We start from the raw sequence: 21,471 nt of genomic DNA on the forward strand, positions 1-21,471 counted from the left end.
CATCTCACGGCATATCCTGCGCGATCTGGGGCAGTGCTCAGCCCCTTCCTGCCCACAGAGGAGGAAGAGCAAGGGCTGCGAAGGTGCTTGGTGAAGGAGCTCGAGCCCAGCCACCCCATTTTTCTCTGCATGGAGGTGGCCCCATGGCTTTTTTCCGACGGCTGTTTGGCTTTTCGGAGAAGAAGAAACCACTGAGGCGGTTTGAGCACGTCAGGCGGGATGTTGACCCTGAGGAGGCCTGGCTGGTGCTGGGCGAGCTGGGTGATGGTGCCTTTGGCAAGGTCTTTAAGGTAGGAAAGCACCCCAAAATGCCACTGGTGCCCCAAGGGTTTTGCAAATTATTTGGTTTTAGTGTTGTCTTGTATTGTGCAGCTTCTGGGGTGCAAGAAGCTAAAAAGCCTCTAAACAGCCCCAAATTTCTAGCAGAGGATGGCAGGGTCCTCGCCTGGTGCTGGCTCAGCCTTTGGCACAGGGAAAGCCACCGGCTCATGGAGCTGGCCTGTTTGCCAGTGGGTGTTTGCCGCCTTGGAGCGAGGGGGTTGAGACGGGGAAGTTTTTCTTTGAAACCACGTTCAGAGCCTGAGCACCACAGGAAACCCAAATTCGCTGCTTGTCAGACGTGCAGCAGCAGCCGCCTTCCGGGGCCAGTGGTGCATGGCGGTGATGGCCCCAGTCGCGGCTGGGCTTGCCCTGGCCAAACCCGGCCTCTCTTCCCTCTCTGGCTGTTTTGGGGCAGCCAAATGCCTCAGCATTGCTTGCAGGGTGGGGTTTTGCTGTATAACCACCAAAAGGTCCTTGGGGTGGGGGGGGTTGCTGAGCCTCCATGGGGCTATATTGCATCTGTGGGAGGATGGAGCTTGCCAGAAAGTTTTGGGATATGGTGGGATGCTCCAGGACCCATGTGCAGGGTGGCACGGCTGCACTGAGGGCATCGGGGTTTGGGATCCATCAGGATGATCTGGACCCACACAGAAGGTTTTGGAATACAGTGGGTTGCTCTGGACCCACACACAGGGTGGCATGGCCACACCAGGGCCACCTGCCCATCAGCCCCATGCACGAGGTGGTCGTACGCCACTCTCCTTCCTGGCTCTGGTGACAGTGGGGTCCCCATGCCTGTCTCTGGCATTTGGCTTGGCAGCACCAAAGGATGCGACAAGTCCAAACTTCCCCCTCACCAAAAACTGTGGGGTTGCTCCTTTTGTATCCCCCAAAACCTCTCCCCCACACACACACACCCAGGCGCAGAACAAGGTTACGGGGATGTTGGCGGCCGCCAAGGTGATTGACACCCCAAGCGAGGAGGAGCTGGAGGACTATGTGGTGGAGATCGAGATCTTGGCTTGCTGTGACCACCCCAACATCACCAAGCTGTTGGATGCGCTCTACTGGAATGGGCGGCTCTGGGTGAGCTGCAGAGGGTGCTGGTCCCCCCCACCCCGGGCAGGAGCCAGGGTCCCGCCAGCATCTTGGGGCTGGGGGACTCAGTCTGGAGGGGACACGTTTGCAGAGTGGGAAACATCTCCCTGCAGATCCTGGTGGAGTTTTGTCCCGGAGGGGCCGTGGATGCAGCAATTTTGGGTAAATATTTAATTATTTTTTTTTCCGGCTGTCACACAGCCATGGGAGGGTTTGGGGTGGAATTGCCAAATTTCACGGCATGGGAGGGAGTCCTGGGCTTGTGCAGCATCTCCAGGAAGGAGGATGGGTTGGGGTGCCTCTTCCTCTGGGTACCCCCCGGCTTTGCAGGAGGTGGTGGTGGGGTGCTGGGCAAGAGGCATCGTTAGCAGTGGGGTTTGCACTAATGGCAGAGCTGGAGAAAGGGTTGACGGAGGAGCAGATCCGAGCAGCTTGCAAGCAGCTGCTGCTGGCGCTGCAGTACCTGCATGGCTGCAAGATCATCCACAGGGACGTGAAGGCTGGCAACGTCCTGCTCACCCTTGATGGGGACGTCAAGCTGGGTGAGTCCCCGGGGAATCGGGGGGCCAGTAGCGACATCCCAGGGATCCTCTCTAACTGCCACTTTCTGCTCTGCAGCCGACTTTGGTGTCTCGGCCAAAAATTCTAGCACCGTCCAGCGCCGGGTGTCCTTCATTGGCACCCCGTACTGGTAGGTGTGAGGCAGAAATCCCTGGGGATGGTGGGATTTGGGGGTGCAGGTGGGCTGGGGGAGCCCAGGTATCCCACTCCTCCTGCGGATGCTTGCAACTGGCTCCTCGACAGCAGGAGCATCTCAGGAAACCAGATCTTTCCTCTTCCAACCAACACCAGCTCCAGGGTGGGCTTCTCAGCAGCATGAGACTGAGAAAGGAGAGGACACATGGGGTGCTGGTGGGTGCAAGCCCTCTTGGGGTAGCATTGGAGGAGCTGGGGTCTAATCTCGCCTCTTCTGCCTGTAGAGTTGTCTCTGGAGGAGATGGCACCTGGGTTTGGTTTCAGGGGAGATACTAGCCCCCAGCCCAGGGCAGGCCAGACCTCTTTCCCTCCCTCCCACATGCAGGATGGCCCCGGAGGTGGTGCAGTGTGAGACGTCCAAGGAGAGCCCCTATGGCTACAAGGCTGACATCTGGTCCCTGGGCATCACGCTGATCGAGATGGCTGAGATGGAGCCACCCCACCATGAGCTGAACCCCCTCCGGGTGCTGCTGAAGATCGCCAAGTCCCAGCCGCCCACCCTGCGTCACCCCAAGAGGTGGTGAGTCCCTGTGTGGAGATGTCACCCCAACACCGGTGATGGTGGGGGAAGTTGTCCCATGAAGCACCTCCTGCTTGAAGCCATGTCCGGGCAGCTGAGGTGGGCTCTTGGACCATGAGTGATGCTGGTTGTGATTCCTTCAAGCCCAGCTCCAGAGGTGGCATCACAGGTTTCCCATCACGCTACCTTTGCCCACAGAAGGTGACACCAGTGGGCAGCACCAGGGTGGGGACCTACTGCCAAGGTGCTAGCAGAGCCTGAGTGTCCCTGGCATCGTGCCAAGCTCTGTGGGGACCACAGTGGGGGTGACAGGGGACTTCTGGCTCTGTGCTCACAGGAATCATCCCACAGGTCTGAAGACTTCAAGGACTTCCTAAGAAAGTCCTTGGAGAAGAGCCCTGAGGCACGGTGGTCAGCCAGCCAGCTCCTGCAGGTGGGTAGCACTCATTGCCACCTGCCTGGGATGGTGGGACCCATCCCCACTGCTGTCCCTGCTCACCTCCCTCACTCCCACCCAGCACCCCTTCGTGGCGGGCATCTCCGACAAGCGACCGCTCCGGGAGCTGGTGGCCGAAGCCCGGGCTGATGTGCTGGAGGAAGATGATGATGAGGAAGGTCTGGTCCCCTTGGTGCGTGAGTAGCAGCTGGCTGGGGTGCAAGATCCCTCCAACACTTTCCACAAGCTTGTTGAGCCTCACTTCTCCCCTGTTGTCCACCCCACAGCCTGGGCAGGAGCATGGAGAGTCCTCCTGCCCCCCAATGCCAAGGGGTCCCCTGGAGCATCAGCCTCTGGGCACGGTGGGGAGAGTTGGCAAGGAGCTGGGCATCCTATCTGATGTCTGCATGGTGGCAGAGCCCAGGACCAAGAGAGCATCTGACTTCTTGAAGCAAATGAGGAGGAGGTCCTCGCCCGAGCCCGTGGGCTCCATGAGGCTCCCTGCAAAGAGGCCATCTGAGTTTCTGAAGCTGATGCGGCGCAGGTCGTTTTTTGGAGGAATGAAGTCCCAAGAAACAGCTAAGGAGGAGCATGGGGCAAAGCCAAGTGGGTTGGAGATGATGGTGCTAGATGGTCCTCAAGGGACATCATCTCCAGCAGAGGCAGGAAGAGAAACTCAAGGGTGTCTGGAGAAGGAGACCAGCCATCTGGGGACCGCCTGCAATGCAGCCGAGCTCCCCTTGGGGCCACAGCGGGCAGGAGACCTTGCTGAACTGCAAGAGCTGAAGGCAGAGCAGGTTGGAGCTAAGGTAGAGCCCCAGGAAGAAAGCCAATGTGCCAACGCATCACCGGTGGCTGAAACACTCACGGAGGGACAGCCTGCAGCCCAACCAAGCCCCATTTCAGCCCCCAAAAGCAATGTCAAAAAGGGATCAAGCAGAGACTCGACTTGTAATTCACCAGCCCTGCCTGTACTCACGGATGGGGACTGGTGCAGAGGCTTGGCCATGGGGCAGCTGGTGGCAGCCCTGGACCTGTGGACTGCAGCGACCAAACCCCAGAGCTTCAAGTCACTGCCAGAGCATCAGCACTGGGTTACTCGGTCATTGGTAGACCTGAAGGTTGAGGTTGGCTCCGCTGGGGCTGAAGGTGGCCTTGGGGAGGATGGCAATGGAGTAGGAAGGGCACCCATGGGACCTGAGGGTGCTGGAGAGCCGGGGGAGACTGAGCTGGTGGAGGAGAGGGTGCCACGGGGTGAAGAATCGCTGATGCCCAGTGTGAGAGAGAAGGTTGTAGTGGAGTCAGATGTGCTCAAGGGGTGGCAGGAGCCCCCAGCCGGAGAAAGGGACAGCAGGGAGAGAAACTCAGCTGTGTGCGAGCCCATCCCTGACCCCCTGGACCTGGTTGAGCAGGAGGTGGGGAGGAATGAGGAGGAAGCCACAGACAACGCTGAAACTGGGGTGGAAACTTCTCCCGAGGAAGCCCCAGTGCCAGCAGAAGTGGAAGCAGATGTTGTAAAAGGGTGTTTGATTGGAGACGGTAATTCAGTGGGAGATGCAGCCAGCCTGGGGGAACTGATGCTGGCGGGAGAGGAACTGGAGGCAGCCTCTGGAGCATGGGTGGGAGAGAGACCTGCAAGTGAGGAGGCCCAAAATTCAGCTGAGGATTCTTCCTACATGGAGATCCTGGGACCTGTTAAAGAAGAAACAGAAGAGAAAGTGGAAAACAGCCTCAGAGACAACCAGCCAAGGGCTGCTCCTGGGAATGGCTGGAAAGGACAAGATGGAAATGATGGAGAGCTTGGAGAAGATGGGGTGCAGGTTGCTCCAGCTCCTGAAAGACCATCAAGGGATGGACCTGGAGAGGAGATGGGTGACTTGGAGGGTCACGGAGCAGTGCCAGAGCCCCAGGAGGCCCTTGGTGGACATCCAAAGGCCACAAAGACCGTGAGCTTTGACACTGCCCTTGTCCACACCTCTTCCCAGGCACGGGCAGTGTGGGAAGCAGGGAAAACACCAGATCCATCCATCACGTCAAAGCAAGGAGAGGAACCATCCTCTGTGGCAAAGCCTGCAGATGTACAAGCTTCAAGCACCCTCCCTGCAGTAGCACAGCCTTTCCGGTCTGCCAGGGAAGCCCAGCAGATGAGGAGCTTGCAGGTAACATGGCCACGTGAAGCTGTCCCCCTTGCATAGGCTCCCATGTTTGGTTTACGTAGTTTTGGGCCATCTGAGCTCAAACCATTGCTCCCAGTCACAGGAACCTGCCTCGCTCCAAAGGATGGTCAAGAAAACCCGGAGGTTTGTGGTGGATGGGGAGGAGGTGAGCGTGACAACCGCCAGGACTGTTGGCAAGGCTGCAGCGAGGGACGAGATGGTGCGCTCAACTCGGTGAGTGATGCTGGTAGCAGAGGGACCACCAGGCATCTTCCACCCATTTCTGGTCAAGGAGGACCAGGGGCAAAGGGGAGAGGGTGTGGGAGGGAGGATGGATCTGTGGGTGCTTGACCTCCAGCCTTGGAAAACCCACCTGCCTCACTGGCCAGGGTCCACCCAAGCAGGAGAGCATGAGCAAGCCCTTCTCTGCATCCTCAGTGCTGTGCAGTAGGGACACATGAGGAGCCAAAATGTTGCCCAGTCCCATACCTGGTGTGTCCAGCAGCCAGCTTAAGGAAAGAAGAGGGAAAGATCTTCTCCCATAAGCTCTCGTGTTACCCGGGGAGAGTTGGAAAGGATGAAAGGGGAGATGGAGGGACAGCGTCATCAGGTGAGCTTGGGAGCATGGGCATCGTGGACCCAACGGGTGTCCCATCTTCCTTTTTGCTCAATAGTCTTCTCCATGATGTTGCACCAGGGCTGAGCTTCTCCCTTCCTTTAGGCATCTACAAGTTAGCCATCCTGGGAGAGAGAGAGGTGCCTCCAGGGCCACCTTCGGCACCCTCTCACCCCGATTCCCCACATCTTTAGGCGCCAGGAGCTCCGTGAGCTGCGAGTGCTGCAGAAGGAAGAGCAGCGAGCTCAGAGCCAGCTGGAGCAGAAGTTTCACCAGCAACGGGAGCAGATGTTTCGTCACGTTGAGCAGGAGATGACGGTAAAAGGACCATCGTCTTTTGGTGCCATGATATGGTCAGAGAGGGACACATGCAAGGGGGTGCTGGGGTCCCACTGTGGGAGATGCTAGGGTCTGGGGGGGGGTTGGTTGCTTTGGCGACCACTTCTGGTCCCTGTAGCCCCATTAACTATATCTGCATGGCAGAGCAAGAAGGAGTTTTATGACCGGGAGGTGGAGAGCTCGGAGCGGCGCTACCGGCAGCTGAAGGAGCGCCAGGAGCTCGAGTACACAGTGAGGCTGCGTGATGAGGCCAAGCGCCTTAAGTCACTCCAGGAGAAGGACTGTGTGAGGAGGATGCAAGAGCTGAAGGGCGATGGGAGAGAGGTGAGGGTCTGGGGCAGTGCTGGCTCCCCCAGCCGTGTCACCAGGAGCCTGGGGACCATCTTCCCTGGGTGCTGGGACCAAGCCCCTCTGTTGCTCACCACAGGAGCAGCGGTTCCTGCAGCAGCAGCAAGAGGAACTCAACACAGCCCTGCAGAGGGTTGTCCAGGATCACAAGAAGAAGATAACGTCAATCGACTGGGAGTGCATCAGCAAGATCCATAGCCTCAGGAGAGGTGCGCTGGGCTGGGAGGAGGAGGATGAGATTCTTGGGGAGGGGACCAGAGGGTCTGGCTGGGGGGTTTTTGGAGGTGGTCATGATGCTGTGGTCTTGCCCGGCAGCCCGTGAGTCGGTGGTGTGGAGCATGGAGCAAGGGCACCTGCAGGAGAAGTACCAGCTCTTCAGGCAGCAGGTGAAAGAGCAGCATGCACTGCAGAGGCAGCAGCTCTGCAAGCGCCATGAGAAGGTGAGGTGGGAACCACCAGTGATGGTCCCCCAGCCCTGTGGGCTCCCCACCCCTCTCGGCTCACCCTCCGCCCCTTTCCCAGGAGACAGAGAGGATGAACCGCTTCCACCAGCTCTTGCTGGAGGATCTGAGGAGCCAGCAGGTGCAGGAGCGTGCTCAGCTGCTGAAAAGCCAACGCTGCGATGCCAAAGTCCGCCTGGCCCTCTTCAAGGACAACCTGAAGATCCAGGAGGCTAATGGGGCCAAGCAGAAGGAGAGGGCCAAGCAGGTACAAGGAACTCTCTGGGGCCAATGAGGTTCCCCAGCCCAAAGTATGGGGAAAGTCCCCAAAAAGCTGTAAGCGATGGCTTTTGGGGAAGGGGAGGGTGATGCAGGCTGCCCCCCCTGCAGTTTGTGCAGCAGGAGGAGAGACGGCAGCGAGCAGAGGTGCAGCAGCAGCAGCAGCAGCAAGCGCAGCAGTTACAGCGGCTGCAGCAGCAGCAGGCTGAGAGCCTGGCAGAGCTGGAGCAGATGCAGGTACCGCTGCAAAACTGTCCACCCCGGGGCTTCCTGCATCCCTGCTACCTCTCCTCGAGCGCCTTCCTTCCCATTTCTGTCTCCCAGAGCGAGAAGATGCAGGTCTTGGCAGAGCAGGAGAAGAGGCAGCTGGGACGGCTGGACGAGGAGCATGCCATGGAGCTCAGTGAGTGGAAGCAACGGCTGGCTGCCCGTAAGGAGGTGAGTGCTCTCACAGCTGGGGGCATCCCCTCCCCGTCTTGGTCCAGCTCACAGGATGCGACGGAGGGCTGCTTTCCCCGCCACAACGCGGGGTACAGGCACAGGATATGGCAGTGCTGCTTCTCTACTCCAGATGCTGGAGGAGGAACTGGAGAACTCGCTGCCGGTGCAGCGGCAAGGTGGACTGCATGGCACCCACAGCAGAAACAGGATCACCCGCTTCTTCCACCTCCCCTCCTGACACTATGCCACGGATTATGGGGGAGTGAGAGGCAGGTGGCTGCCTGGGGACCAGTCCCATGGCTCTTCTGGGAGACAGGACTGAAGGATCTCAAAGGCAACGCAAGGGGTGGCTGCCCTGGGGATGCCAAGCCCAGGAGCCAAGCAGCCGGGCAGGACGTGGTATGGACCCCGGGGGTGGCAGGTGGGGGTGTGTTCGAGCCCGCCCTCGCTGTGCTGGAGGGGCTGGGGCGCAGCACATGCAGCCACCTCGAATCACCTCAGAAGCCCCTCGGGGAAGCCTCCCCCACTGGTCTCGAAGCTGTGGATAGAGGGGGGTTGCTGGAGCTTCCTGTGCAGATCTCCCCTCAGCTGAATTGCAACTCAAGGAAATACATCCCTTCTTGACAAAAGTCCCTGTTTGTGGCTATTTTACTTAAAAACTCTTGCCTTGTGCCCCACCAGTGCATCCTGAGTCTCCAACCTCCCCCCTCAGGTCAGCTCTCAGGGAGGGGTGTCCCGTGCCCAGCCTGCTCTCCACTCACCTCATCAGGGCCCTGAGGGCACTAATAAGCCCTAATGGCCTTGACCAGCCTCACCAGGGGCCTTGACCCACACCCATGGCCCAGGAGCTCTACTGACGCTCACCTCAAGGATGTCAAGTCACTGCCTGAGCTGCGCTGGGAGCACTGGTCTCCCTGCCTCGTCACCTCAGACCCAATCCTGACCTGCAGACCAACTTTCTGGCTTGATCTTGGACCTGCTTTCAGCACCATGAAGTTGCCTGGTGATCTCAACTCTTGGTAGAACCTGGCCACCATCTCCAGGTTGGTCCTGCTCACATCATTCAGGTACTGAGGGCTGGGTCCTGGATTGTGATGCTCCGGCTGTGCGATCCCCCACGGCTCCTAGGTCCTATTTTGGAGACTCCTCCTTCCCCCATCTCAAAGGCCCATCTACAAAGTCTTTAGCAATTTATTATCTTTAAGCTCAGTATAAAAGGTAAATAAATTCAGGGGATGAATAGGACTACAGGAGAAACTGGAGACATGAGTCCACATACTGGGAATTACAGACAGACAGCGGGTGACACACAGAGGAGCCTCTTGCTAGCAGGCACTGGCGGTTCACAGTGAGACGGAGAAATTCCGCTACCCAGACCCAGGAAAGAGCTGACAGATTGAAGATGGCAGAAGCCAGGCAGGCTGAGTGGCATCTGTCCATCTGTACAGGTCCTATGTTTAGATGGGACATCCTTGATTTTAAAGGTGCAGAGACCAGTGGGATTTCTCAGCAACGGTGCTGGGAGGCGAAAAATCTGTCACTGATGAGATGGTCCAGAGCGAGCACCGATGAGCTGGGAAGCTGAGCTCTGTCCTGGGGATCAGCCCCAGTGGCCTACTCCACACGGCTCAGTTGCCTGGTCTCACTAGGACATCGGACAGGTCCTCTGTGCCCTCCAGCTTCAGATTCTGGGAAGAGAAAAAAAACACTACGCTTGACAAAGCCACTCTTCCCCTCTGACTCTGAAGGCCTGGCATAAAAAAAAAACACCCCACACAACGAAGGTTCAGAACGACCCCAGCCCCTTCTGTCACTATCAGCACATGCAAGACCTTATATGATGCCTCTGAACTGGATTTTCCTGCACCTCTTATCCCTGCTCACAGTGGAACAACAGTAATAACAAAGAGTCAGTAAATAAGATTACAATGCCTGTTTCTCCATCTGTACAGTAATTTTATTTTAGATTATTCTTCCCATTGGCTACTGCTTCAGAGTCTGAAATGCTCACAAAGCTGAGCAACAAAGTGCTCACTCCTCTGCTACCAGACCCAAGGACAAGGAAGGACAGACAGCAGTTAGGCTGGAAATGCTGCGAGCGCTTAACCACGGGCTGTTGTTCAGCAAAAAATCAGCCTGGTTTTTGTTCCCTATAAGCTCCTGCCATGTCTCCTGTGTGCACACTGCACTTACCTTCTCATTCGCCAAATGCAAGAGGCAGGCAAAGGCTAAGGGGACAGACAGATTGTTAGCCATGGCAGAAGGCAGCCTACAAAAAAAAAAAAAAAGAGAAGGGAGAAGGTCAGGATGCCTGGAGCATACTGAAACCCGACAGCCGGAGTGTGCCTGCAAGGACCGGGTTGCCAAAGATTAACTCCTTCCCAGGGATCTGCTTTTTTACACCTTTCCACTCCCACTAGCGAAGAATTTGCCAAGCTGAATGCAACCTGTAGCTCCCCCAGGCAAACCCAGAGAGCGAGAGAAAAGACATTTTTCCCCATCAGGGTTCAGTCAGTAGGTTGTGATAGACACAGTGGGGTCAGCATTTGCCCAAGCTCAGCTGCAGTCTGTCCCCCACCTTCAACCCAGCCTTTTTTAGGGCCCCTCTACCTGTGAAGCAGTTCCTTTGTGATGTTGCTGAAGACCTTCTCGCCTGCTACCACTGATGTGTTGTTCTCTTCCTCTGCATCTTCCATCTGTTTAGTAAAAAGACAGAGACAGACTTTGCTCCCCAGCACTCAGCCTTGTGTTCAAAGAAAAACCACTGTAACTTACGCTCCACCTATCCTTATCAACCATCCCATGGGAGGAAGACTACTAGAAAGGAATTGCTGTTAAACCTGCCCAAGACTGTGTCTGCAGGAGTTAAGCGCAGTTACCCGCACGGCATTCTCTTATCCTTGGGCCCATCGAGGTATCTGACTCCCCCAGCACTCACCTCTGCCACTGTTTCTTTCTTCTGTCCATTAGTCAAGAGGTCCCACATGTTTTTCTTCAACCTCTTCATGTCCATTTTCTTGGCTGTCTTTGCATACTGGATTGCTATCTTATTGACCTGAGGAAAAGGAGTCGAGGGTTAGCTAAGAGCAACTGAGCAGCAGCACTATCCTCAATCAGGACCACAGGAACAATCCAAACATAGTTCTCCTTGGGAACAACGGTGAATGCTATCTTACTACTAAAACTTTGATATTTTTTGTTATTTTTTTTTAATTCCCTTTAGCTTAATGTCCTTGTGGGAATTAATCTGGGAATAAAATGTCCAGTAGCAAACCCAGGAAGTCCTGTACTAGAGAAAGTGCTGTCTCAGCACTTATGACCACTCGAGGCATCAAGAGGCTTTGCTCCAGACCTGTCCAGTGAGCAGTTCACAGCTTGGTGACAATACAAGTCCTTACCTTCTGGGGCTCAGCAATGAGGTTCAGCTCTCCGTACGTCGTGATATCAACATCGCCAACAACCCTGTTGGGCTCAGCGTCTTGACCCTCAGGGTGGACAGTAAGGTTGAACTCCCCCATCTGACCCATGAATTGAATGGGGTCATTATCATCATCGCTGTCTGCAGCCTGACCAAGAAGAGATACAGCAGTGAGGCCACCCAGAGACATATTTGAGGAGCCAGAGATGTCCCACACTGACATAACAAGAGCACCCACTTCTCAGGAGGGTGGTGATACCGGCTCACCTTCCCCATGGAACACATTCTTGTTCAGCCTCTCCCCAGGGTGCTTAGGCTGGGCTAAGGCTAAACCTAAGGGAGACCTAGAGCGCAGAATATCAAAAGGCTGTTCTACATGGAAAGATAACAGAGATGAGGGCTCTCCTGCCAGTCCTAAGCACACTCAGGAGGCAGCACTGGCCTGGCAGAAAGCCTAAGCTTTCTAAGAAATCGACTTCAACAGGAACTCCAAACAGCTGGGAGCAAACCTCACTGTGAAGAGATGACCGCAGAGGTGAGTGATGGCATTGAGTGAGCAAACTGACTGGCAAACACCAAAGGCAGAAGGTTTAGTTGATGTTGTTAGAGTGAGGGGACAGGGGTGCACACAGAGACTTCTGTAGCTTTGTCATAATCTGTAATGCCAGTTCTTTTTCCCTAGTAATTCTGGACACAGATTCTCCCTAAATTATTCCCATTGCATATCAAATCTAGGCAGTGGAAAGAAATCTTCTTGTTCCAGTTACCTGCAATGCAGGGCAGAAATTGGAGGTGTCATTGGGGTTGTTGTAATCATACTCGCCAATCTCATCTTCGTTATCCAACAAGTTGTCTGGCTCAGATGTCCTGCAGAGCTACAGAGACAAGACCAGAGGTCAGGAAAGGGAAAAACTCTAAATACTTCCTCAAGCAATGTCTGCACCTTGTTCCTTCATCACCTCCCCTTTTCCCAGCCTGCTGGCTCTTCCTCCTCCTTGCATACCAGCTCTCTAGCGAGCCCATTGTAAAGCGCAACAGCTAAGCACAGCCGCTTCAGCATCAAGGTGAGTTCAGTGAGAGATGTGCTGGCCCATCTCCAGCCCTGAAGAACATCCCGAAGCACTTCAAGCATTTGGTGAAGAGCGGTTTTGGGCATGGAATCACTGCCAACAGCCTTTCGGAGAAGATCCTTACCTTAACAGCTGGTTTGAGGAACAGTTGGAGAATGGTGTTAGGGTCATAGTTGAAGTCTGTGGGAAGCGTGGTGCTCTTCACATTCTGGCTTTCTAGAATGGATTTGGCTAGAGTTACAGATGCCTGGGGAAGGTAATAGATGCCATTACCCATGAGCTATCCACTACTTGGAAGATTAATGCACAAATAAGTGCTTTGAACACAGGTTTTTGTCTGAAAGGGAGCAAGTTCAGAGATGCCTCCAAAGAGGAGTTCCACACTGGTCCAGTCAGTGCACCCAGTGCGTGAGATGAGCCGGTTTGCAGATGACAGTTCCAAGCCATAGTGATATGGCAAAAGAGGTTGCAGAGGGGCAGAAACTCAGCACGTACCTTGGTCTTACGGAAATGTGCCTCAAAGTCAATATCCTCATCAAAGTTAATTTCAAATGCTTTCTTTGCACTCCTTTTCTTGGTCTCTTTTTCAGAGTCAGAATCTACTGCAGAAAGCAGGGAAAGGATCAGTGCTCGGTGACAGAGTGAGGACAAGAAGATCACTCCTAACTTGAGCATCTGCTCTGCATGGAAAGGTCACCTCCAAGGACTTTTGCCTTTGTTACGGGAAAGCAATAGGTGTGGTTCTCAGCTTTGTGTTTTAAAGGGATCAGTATCTTTTTATAGAAGCAGAAAGTGTAATTCATTCTTCAGTTTTTATGCGGAAGGTGGGAAACAACAGCAGGAGCTGTATTAGTTCTGGTATCTCCTATTGCTGCAGTGAGAGACACCCCCTCAACTTTGAGCATCGTTAACAAACCCAAACAATAGAGAATACGTTAGACACCAATGGATCCACGTGAGACTGAGAGCCTTCCTGGTGTCCGAACTCAGTACTGCTTCCCAGCTGGCTAGAAAAGAGCCGTGCAGGCTTGTCCCTTTCTTTACTGTCCCCACTTTACGACACAGATGCCACCCATCTCCAAAGGTAAGCCAGAGCTGGCAGTAGCCACATCTGTAGTGTATGAGCCACCATCTCTAAATACATACGTTTGTGTCGAGGTTTGAAACGCCAGTGCTCTGGGCCAGCCCACATTGACAGAGTTTGAGGACTGAAGTAGGAATATTCCCCCGGTTTCATGGAGAGATGAAGGCACATGGTCCCGATGTCTCCATCTCCAAAAGGAACCGCATCAATTCTGGAAAGAGCACACATGAAGCTCAGTGAAATCATTCCTTTGGCTCGCACCAGGCCTGAGTGTGCATTTAATATCCAGATCAGCTCTGTACAGACATAGCTCGCTTTGTCCTGCATGTGCGCAGGGCTCCTGTTCTTTAATCAGTGAACGGTACTGGGGTGTTGCGCTGTCTGGAGGCTGTAAGGCTGCTGCAGAAACAGAGGTGGATTTGGCAAAGGGCAGGCTGGAAATCAGGCAGCAGAGCAAGCAGACAAGCAATCACTCTGGGGAAATGTGACCATACAGAAAGGTCGTCTTGGAGGGTAGAGATACTACTGTAATGCATTCCTGGACATACCCGAAACTGGAGCAGAAAGCAAGTTATAGCCAGACGGGAAACATGTACACAGTAAGTTAAAGGTTTCCCAGAGAGCTGTCAGAAGTTGTCGCTTGCTATCAAAGCACATTTAGAGATTTTTCAGTGACTACTTACCTCTTGCTCTGGTGGACTGTTCCAAAGGAGTTGAGGTTTTCTGTGAATTCCCCAATCTTGTCTGCCACTCTACTCCTGGGGGAATCAGAATTGAAGTTGTCATCTGGCAGGGTAGGAACACAGTCTTCCACATCGCTGTCTATCTCCGCATTGATATCAAACACTTGGTCGCTCTTCTTAAATTTATCCATCAGGGCTGACACTGACTGTAGGAGGAGAAGGTGCTCAGGAAAAAAATTGCAGGATACCAGCGTTCCTGCAGTGCAACATTCCCGCTGCCCTGTGTATCTCAGAGATCGCAGAGATTACAGCTCAAGTATCCCACCTGGCACAGAGCTAATAAACATACCTCATCATGGGATTCAGCATCCCACTTTGTAAACTGGAAACCAGCCAGCGAAGAGCAGATGGGGCGTTTTTCAATGCACTGTGCCAGAAGGGCTAGAGACAAGGAGAGCAAGGGGGAGAGATTAGATACAGGATGAAAAAAACAGCACCTAAAGCAAGTACCAGGCATTAAATCATGCTCAAAGCCATGTATGTAGGCAGCCCTTCTTGCACGTAGGGCAGCGCAGGGCTCACTGAAAAAGCAGTCGGGCTCATTTCTCAGCAGAAAGAAAGAGTTCAATTGCTACCCTAACTCGAGGGTGGGCATAACACTGGGAATCTGATCAGAGCAGCGGGGTTTGGTAGTGTGTACAGGCTCAAAACACTCTAAGAAGGTCAGTCCTTAAGCTGGAGAACACTCATTTCAACCGCTGCACAGTTCAGACCATGTATACGTGTGGTGTGACAGACCTGCCAGAGGTTAAGCTACATGTAGTGATCTAAAAACCTGCAAAGATCCTGTTTGTCCAGCAACTGGTCTCAACTTGAGCAGAATCAGAGCAACGCACCACCGGGTAGCCAAGCAGTGAACAAAAGCACAAGTCAAGCTAGCTGAGACAAAAATGAGCGTGCTTGGGAGATGAAAAGGATCGAAAGGCCTGGATGGGTCCCTTTGCTTAGCAGTTACCAGCACTCACACTTTAAATCCGTCACTTTTACAGGATCAGAGTTTGGCAGCGTGAGCGTCTCTGAAGAAGGGAGAGGCACAATCTTTGAGTCAAAGAGGAGCTCGCTGTGGCAGCTTTGGGTATGCAGCCCGGTGAGGAAAATACCAGCTGTGCTGCATTCATCAAAAGATGCGGCTGTTTTCTGGAACATTGGATCAACCTACAGGTACAGAATGAAGCAAAGAATCAAGGAGTGGAGTAGATAGAGGGGGTGAAGCAGGTCTCTGCAGGAGATTTTTAAGCACAGATCTGAAGGGAGAATGGCCCACGCATCTTTTCCAGCAAGGAGAGAGCTCTCACAGCTGCCTCACACAGGAGGAATATACATGACTAGGAACAATCTTGCTATAATAGCAGAATTCACAGACGTGCATGTCAATGTTAGAGCCCAAGAGAGGAATGCACAATAAGGAAAACAATAGAAATGAGAAAGATGAGGCGACATCTCCTTTCCTCCGCCAGAACACAGCTGCTACAGCAGCCTCCCTTCACCCACCTCACATCTGCGATTAGCCTCTGACACATTGATGTTATTCAAGTTCTGCTCAATGGTTTTGAATGAGTGCTTTTTCTTTGTCTGAACTCTCTTGACAGACTCAGGAGCTGGACTGTCTTCTAAAAGGAAAGGAACAACAAGTTACACTTAGAAAACTTGCTAAAAATACCCTACAGAGGGATAGAACAACTTTTACTTCAGTTTGTACAACTGGTATCTATTAGCGTGAAACACCAGTGTTTCATTGGCTGGATGCCGCATTTCTTTTTATCAACTCCATTTTATCTTAACTGCACATTTTTATTTCAAAGCAAAGGACAGCAAAGACTGAGGCACTTCATTCTTAACCTTTGGTTTGCATTCAAATCTGACAGGCTAAATCCTTGAATACAGGATTGAGCAACAGATTCAGGTTCTCATCTCCACCCTCCCTGCTCAAACACCCAGGCAAATTAATTTAGGATTTCCCAGCCCTTGAGAAATGAAGTTAGCAGCACTCTCCTAGATGTACAAAGTGCTTCGAAATTCAGGGGTGCTGTGGAAGTACACTGACATATCTCTTACGCACAGGTGGAATAGTAACTGCTTAACAGAAAACAAGCAAATGGCACACCTCCTTCTGGGGTGTCCATGTTTTTTGTAGGTGCCGAGTCCTTGCCCAAGCCTCCAAGAACTTTGTAGGTATCTGCATGGACTGCATCCACGCGCACGGCGTAAATCTTCGCGCTTGCATCAAGCGTGCCAGCTGCTATCTGACAGAAGGAACAAAATACGCAATTTTTAAATAGAAAGGAAAAAGTCTCATCTAGAAGATGCAAACGCAGAAGACAAACTGCAGACCTGAATTTCTCAATGCTCTGTATTACAAACAAAATTTTGAACAACTGAAAAAGGATTTATTCTGAAACCTACTGAGACCTAAGTGCACAGCAGGGGTCAAGATGTGTCTTCCCAGGCAGAGCCTTATCAGATATTGTGGAAAGGATCACACAGAATACTTAAAAAGTTGCCAAGATTAAGCAATGGGGAGAAGCAGAAAGGTGCAGACTTGCATCTGCCAAGAGACCTCTCTCCTCCACCTCTCCTTCATGCTTTCTTTTGGGTCAGCCTCTTGGTATAATTCTATTTTCCCAAATTATGAAGTCAAAGGAAGTGCAGGAGATATCTTTTCAATCACAGATAAAGTGATTGAAGGCCAGAAGGTGAAGAACCACCCACTGAAAACCTGTGCACTGTTTCCTGTCCCTTCCTCAGTACGACAGCTAGCTCAGCGGTTCCTTGAGACCATGTTCATTTGTTCATTCATCCAAGAATTCAGTTCTCCCTCCTAGAATCAGTGAACTATTATAGTCAGAACATCTTTGCCCTGGCAAGTTCCTATTCTGATCCATCTCAGATCAAAATTAGTCCAGGAATTAGCCGCACTAACTTCCTATCTTTCCAGCCTTGTTTTCTAACTGGTTGTAACACTCAGTATTTACCTCAGAAGCTTCACAAGTCTTACTTTTAAAAAAGATCTCCTTTTGAAGGACCGTAACTGAAAGAATCCAGCCTTTAATTTCTGTGGTACAAAAGGATTCAATACTGTAAGCTTCTGTGAAAAGTGACTGTGCTGCCTCTACCAGGTATTTTTAGTGCAAGTAACCACTTCAATTACCTTAGCATTATTGAGGCTTGTTATTGACTAAACCTTAGGCTAAATACCAGTCGGAAACAAAGCAACACCGTGACCAGGCAGTGATTCCTCTCACCTTGAAGTTGGTCAGTTCAGAGTCCTTCTGTTTCAGGATCTCGGTCATATAGTCTATTAGGTGTAATCCAAAGGCATTCTTCGTGGTGATTTTCTGAAACAAAGCACAGCCCAGAACTGATCCCCTAGCAAATAACATCTGTCAAAACTGTCTGAACCCTCATCCTACGGGGTTATTTACAGCAGGACAGAGGGGATACAGTCCATACTTTGTTACTGCTGGGAAGGCAGCAACAGAAGCCCAGCTCTGGCCACGACTTGGATCAGGGATGTGGCTCAGAGGCCTTGGAAGAAGAATAACCGTGTAGCCAAGGCTCAAGGAGTTTAAAATCCCTCCCGGCCTTGCAACCACTGCCAGACAGAGGTGGTGTGCGAGGGGCCGGGTCCAGGAGCCCTCCCCGAGGCGGCTGACTCACGTTCTCTGTGGAGAGCTTGATGCAGGTGCTGTAGTGATCTGAGATCTGAGCGTTGGTCCACTGCGGGGGGGCCGGCAGCCATGCCTCCGCCTGCCTGGGGGAGACATGGTGCTTTGGGGACCCTCCACCTCCGCATACCCCCCTCCCTCCCCCCAACTCCCCACACCGCGCCCGGCCGTACCTGGGGGCGGGTGAAGCGAGGCCCAGCGGCGAGTCGGTGCTGCTGAGCTGGAGATCGGTGGCTCTCGAGCGCCGGCGTTGCCGCCTCTCCTGTTCATCGTCGTTACCGAGGCACTCGGCCAGCACAGGGGTGCCGGTGCTACCGAGAGCCCTCGGGGCGGGGGAGGCGGCCGGGGCCCGGCGGGGCGTCGGGTGGCTCATGCTCGCGATGGGGCCGGGCCGGCCCTCGCCGCCTCAGGCCCACCGCCACCACCGCCCCGCCCAATCCTCACCTACGGGCCAATCGGCTCACGGCCGGGCCGGCCCACGACCAATCGGACGCGCGGCGCTCCCCCCCTCCGCTCTATAGGGTTTGAATCGCCGCGCGCGCTGTAGCGCGCATGTGCCGGGCACAACGGCTGCGGAGGGGGGTGGTCCTTTAGTCTGCCGGCGGGCGGGAGCGGTTAGCGTGCTTTGCGGCTTCTGTCAGGGGCTGGGTGTCCGTGGGGCGGAAGCCTTCCTGGCCCAGGGTTGCGCTCTGAGGGCTGCCATCCACCGCCGGTGGTGCCCGGGCCCCTCTTGCACTGGCGGAGCAGCGGTTAGCCGCGGGGAAAGCCCGCCTCGCAAGAGGAAAAACCGCCAGAGCCGACCTGCTTAGGTATGGACCGCCCCTCTCAGTCGCTGTCGTCTTTCAGTGGTTCCCCACGATCATTGGTGTCTCCGTGGACCGCCCCGCCCCGGAGGCCTCCGCTTGCCTCTTGTTGTTCCCCGGGGTCCCTGTCTTTGTGGAAGCACTTCCACAGGGCTGTCTGCCGGACCTTTCAGTTTGCTCTGCAGGGCCCCCGGAGCACTCCAGGCGCCTTCTGGCGGTCCCTCAACTGCTCTGTGCACTGTTTGGTGTTCCCTAGAGCCCTCTGAATTTGTTTCCGTGCACCCCATGGCCCTCCAGGTGCTTTTTGTTGTGTTCTATAAGCCCTCGCTGTGCCCACTCTCAGGCTGGGCAGCACCCAGCAGCTTAGATGTCAGCCCTGCGTGGTGGGGCTCTAGCAGAAGCCTCAGGGCATCCCCGCTGCTTCCAGCCCTGGAGCCCAGCACAGTGCCCTTCCTCCCAGCCTGGCCGAGGAAGGATGCTCTGCAAGAGCTCCTGCTTTCACTGCAGTGCTGGAGGCAGAGAGACTGGTAATTGAGGACACAATAGAGCTTCCTAAAACCAATCCTTTCTGCTCTTGGTCTGGCCCAAGGCAGCCTGTGTTTGTGACAGGAAGGCTCCCCTGAATCTCCACCTCAACTTTTCACCTGTTTCCCCAGCTCTCAGCAGATGAGGCGAGGTTATCTGTATTGCTTTAGTTTCCCTGTGCTTACTAGCAGGGAAGGTTTGCTGGGGAAAGTGCCTAGGCTGTGGGCAGATGAGACACGCTCCTTGCTTTAGTACGGACAGATGTCTGTGCTGAGGGTTGAGGCAAGGTGAGTGAAATAAAGCTATGTGGTTTATTTTTGTAGCATGTCCTGCACTGAAGAAGCTTTAGCAGAAAGTTAGGTGGTCCAGACCTGTGCCTGCCTCCACCATCACCATGACCCCATAGCTGATGGGAAGAGCAGCTTCTCCACTGCCACCTCTGGGACAAGCAGCTTTTCCAGCCCTAGCAGGCCAGCATTCCCAGCCATCATCCCTCTGAGGGAGGGGGTGAAGCAGCAGCCTCCCCAGTCCCTCTTGGGGGATTTAGGTACTGGGGACTGAGATGTTGCTGCAGTTTGATGTCTGAGTTCTTCCCGACTGCAATGTGCTCTTCCAGCTTTAGCCACTGGATGGGGCATGAGGAAAAGATGTGGTTTGATCTCAACTATGTTCCTCAGGAGCGGCAATCGGATAAGACGCTGTGTTCCCTGCTTAGCCAACCCTGGCAGCAGTCCCCCTGCTCCCCACACAGAGCATCCAAGGAATCGCTCTGCCATCAGCTAGTTTCTGCACTGACTCCAGCCACCCCAAAAATGGCAAAAGAATAAACTTCTGGAGACTGGCGTCTACTCGTAAGTACAGCTCAAGCACCCTGGAGGCCCAGGGCCCTTGTAAAAGCCACAAGGGACTAAGTGACTTGTGGGGGGGGAGCAAAAACCCTGTAGGGCTCTTTTTGTCCCCAAATAACTCAGGGTCTGAGCAAAGGGCTCTGGCCCCTTCCCTCAGCTGCACCAGTTGGGCCAGACTAAAATGGAGAGACTGTAAAACCCAGGTTATGCTTTGTGAGGTGTCTTCTTGTGAGCAAAAGCCTCGTAAGGAAGCTTTTAATGGCTGTTGTAAACAAATCAATATTTCCAGCTATACATCTGAAAAGAAAGTGGCTGAAGGAACTATGAACATCTTTAATGTCCAAATAAATTACTCCTGCCATGGCAATAGCAATGTGTGGAGCATTTGATTATTCCCAGCCATTAGTGATGCTAGCGAGGGCAGAAATATTCACACTCTGTATTTAACTGGAAATTAAGAGAATGTATCATTTGGTGACAGGAACTTTTACAAATAGCTGCTCCCCCTTTGATCAGCTTCCCAACTAATAAATCACTGACAGGACTTTGGGAAACTTGATTTACAATTCAAACCTGCTGGTGGGTGTTTGCCGGACAACGAGGTGTGCTGGGATTCTCCTGCTCTTGGAGAAATTCTGGAGGCTCATTTAAGGTTTGCTTTGGGAGCTGGGAAGAATGACTTACAAGGGAAAGCCGGCTGTCCGCCCACCAGGCAGCAACTGCTGCCTGCTGTGCTCCCGGTACTTTTCCATCTGCCTGCCTGCGCCGTGCCAGGGCTGTGGGAAACTTTGGGGTGACACCAAACACAGGGGATGTTTTCTAGCTGCAGACAAGTGCTGGAGGGGGGGGTGGGAAGCTTAGGAGAAGAGTAGGAAGTAGGGGAGTGGTCCTGTGTGACTGCTGCAGCTGCCGTCATGGACTTGAAACCTTGTCAGTCATGTCCGCGGGACTGCTGAGCTGCTCGGCAGGTCCCAGGGGTGTGATGCACTGACTGCTCCGGACCCACAACACACGTAGCGTAGCAACAGGGATCTTCCCCAGCTGCAAGGCTTAAAAATAGTGCTGGGGAGGGTTGAACTCACAGCCTTCTGGTGCTACTGCCCCCTGCAAGCATCACACCTCAGCTCAACTTGGTGGGCGCTTGCCTGTGGCGATGGGTCTGCTGAAGATCTGGTTTCTGTGTGGGTCAGGGGCACCTCTGTGTGCACTCTGGGCCCCTGCTGCAGTGGCCAAGACTGTTGATGCCACACAGGCGGGGTCTCCTCTTGTTGAACTGGCACACCCCTCTATAAATGACCTGTAAACTAGAGATTATCTGGTAATTTCCCTGTGCTGGAGCAGATGCTACAGGAGCATTTATTAACTCGCTGGTACTATTCTTATGCAAACAACTGTAGCTCATATCAGTAATAAAAGGCAATTTAATACCCGCTCGGCTGCCGATAGTGGCTGGGAAGGTGCTTGTTTTTGGTTTTCAGTGAAGATCATTTTTTGCAGACAGACACCCTAGGGTCAGCCTCTCCGCCTGATTTTCCATTCCAGAGCGTGCTGTCTGCTTTCAGCCT

The 21,471-nt window shown here is 53.6% G+C and overlaps 2 protein-coding genes across 4 annotated transcripts; one reads left to right on the forward strand and one right to left on the reverse strand.

The window, feature by feature from the left end:
- The first annotated feature begins 75 nt into the window (after positions 1 to 75).
- Positions 76 to 8,354, forward strand: LOC129196638 (serine/threonine-protein kinase 10-like). Of its 2 annotated transcripts, XM_054804423.1 has the most exons (18): positions 76 to 290; positions 1,243 to 1,407; positions 1,533 to 1,581; positions 1,812 to 1,961; positions 2,038 to 2,110; positions 2,501 to 2,695; positions 3,047 to 3,128; positions 3,214 to 3,324; positions 3,419 to 5,290; positions 5,385 to 5,521; positions 6,098 to 6,221; positions 6,387 to 6,566; positions 6,670 to 6,799; positions 6,906 to 7,030; positions 7,113 to 7,298; positions 7,421 to 7,546; positions 7,634 to 7,747; positions 7,881 to 8,354. In XM_054804423.1, exons 1-18 carry the CDS (start codon positions 144 to 146, stop codon positions 7,986 to 7,988), a joined length of 4,074 nt encoding a protein of 1,357 aa, XP_054660398.1. In that variant the 5' UTR covers positions 76 to 143; the 3' UTR covers positions 7,989 to 8,354. The 2 variants fall into 2 exon arrangements, with proteins under 2 accessions (XP_054660398.1, XP_054660399.1); XM_054804424.1 differs by lacking the exons at positions 76 to 290; positions 1,243 to 1,407; positions 1,533 to 1,581; positions 2,038 to 2,110 and having other exon boundaries at positions 1,877 to 1,961.
- Positions 8,355 to 8,936: 582 nt separating this feature from the next.
- NCAPH (non-SMC condensin I complex subunit H) lies at positions 8,937 to 18,146 on the reverse strand. 2 transcript variants are annotated; one of them, XM_054804426.1, is made up of 17 exons: positions 17,904 to 18,146; positions 17,723 to 17,816; positions 17,308 to 17,400; positions 16,170 to 16,308; positions 15,557 to 15,672; positions 15,031 to 15,220; positions 14,355 to 14,446; positions 14,006 to 14,211; positions 13,385 to 13,533; positions 12,734 to 12,840; positions 12,363 to 12,485; positions 11,936 to 12,043; positions 11,149 to 11,316; positions 10,689 to 10,805; positions 10,361 to 10,446; positions 9,944 to 10,019; positions 8,937 to 9,438 (listed from the first exon to the last, which is right to left on the reverse strand). In XM_054804426.1, exons 1-17 carry the CDS (start codon positions 18,101 to 18,103, stop codon positions 9,379 to 9,381), a joined length of 2,124 nt encoding a protein of 707 aa, XP_054660401.1. In that variant the 5' UTR covers positions 18,104 to 18,146; the 3' UTR covers positions 8,937 to 9,378. The 2 variants fall into 2 exon arrangements, with proteins under 2 accessions (XP_054660401.1, XP_054660400.1); XM_054804425.1 differs by having other exon boundaries at positions 15,557 to 15,675.
- Between the last annotated feature and the right edge of the window lie 3,325 nt (positions 18,147 to 21,471).

The sequence above is a fragment of the Grus americana genome, chromosome 26, assembly GCF_028858705.1.
Source record: "Grus americana isolate bGruAme1 chromosome 26, bGruAme1.mat, whole genome shotgun sequence".
Taxonomy (NCBI): domain Eukaryota; kingdom Metazoa; phylum Chordata; class Aves; order Gruiformes; family Gruidae; genus Grus; species Grus americana.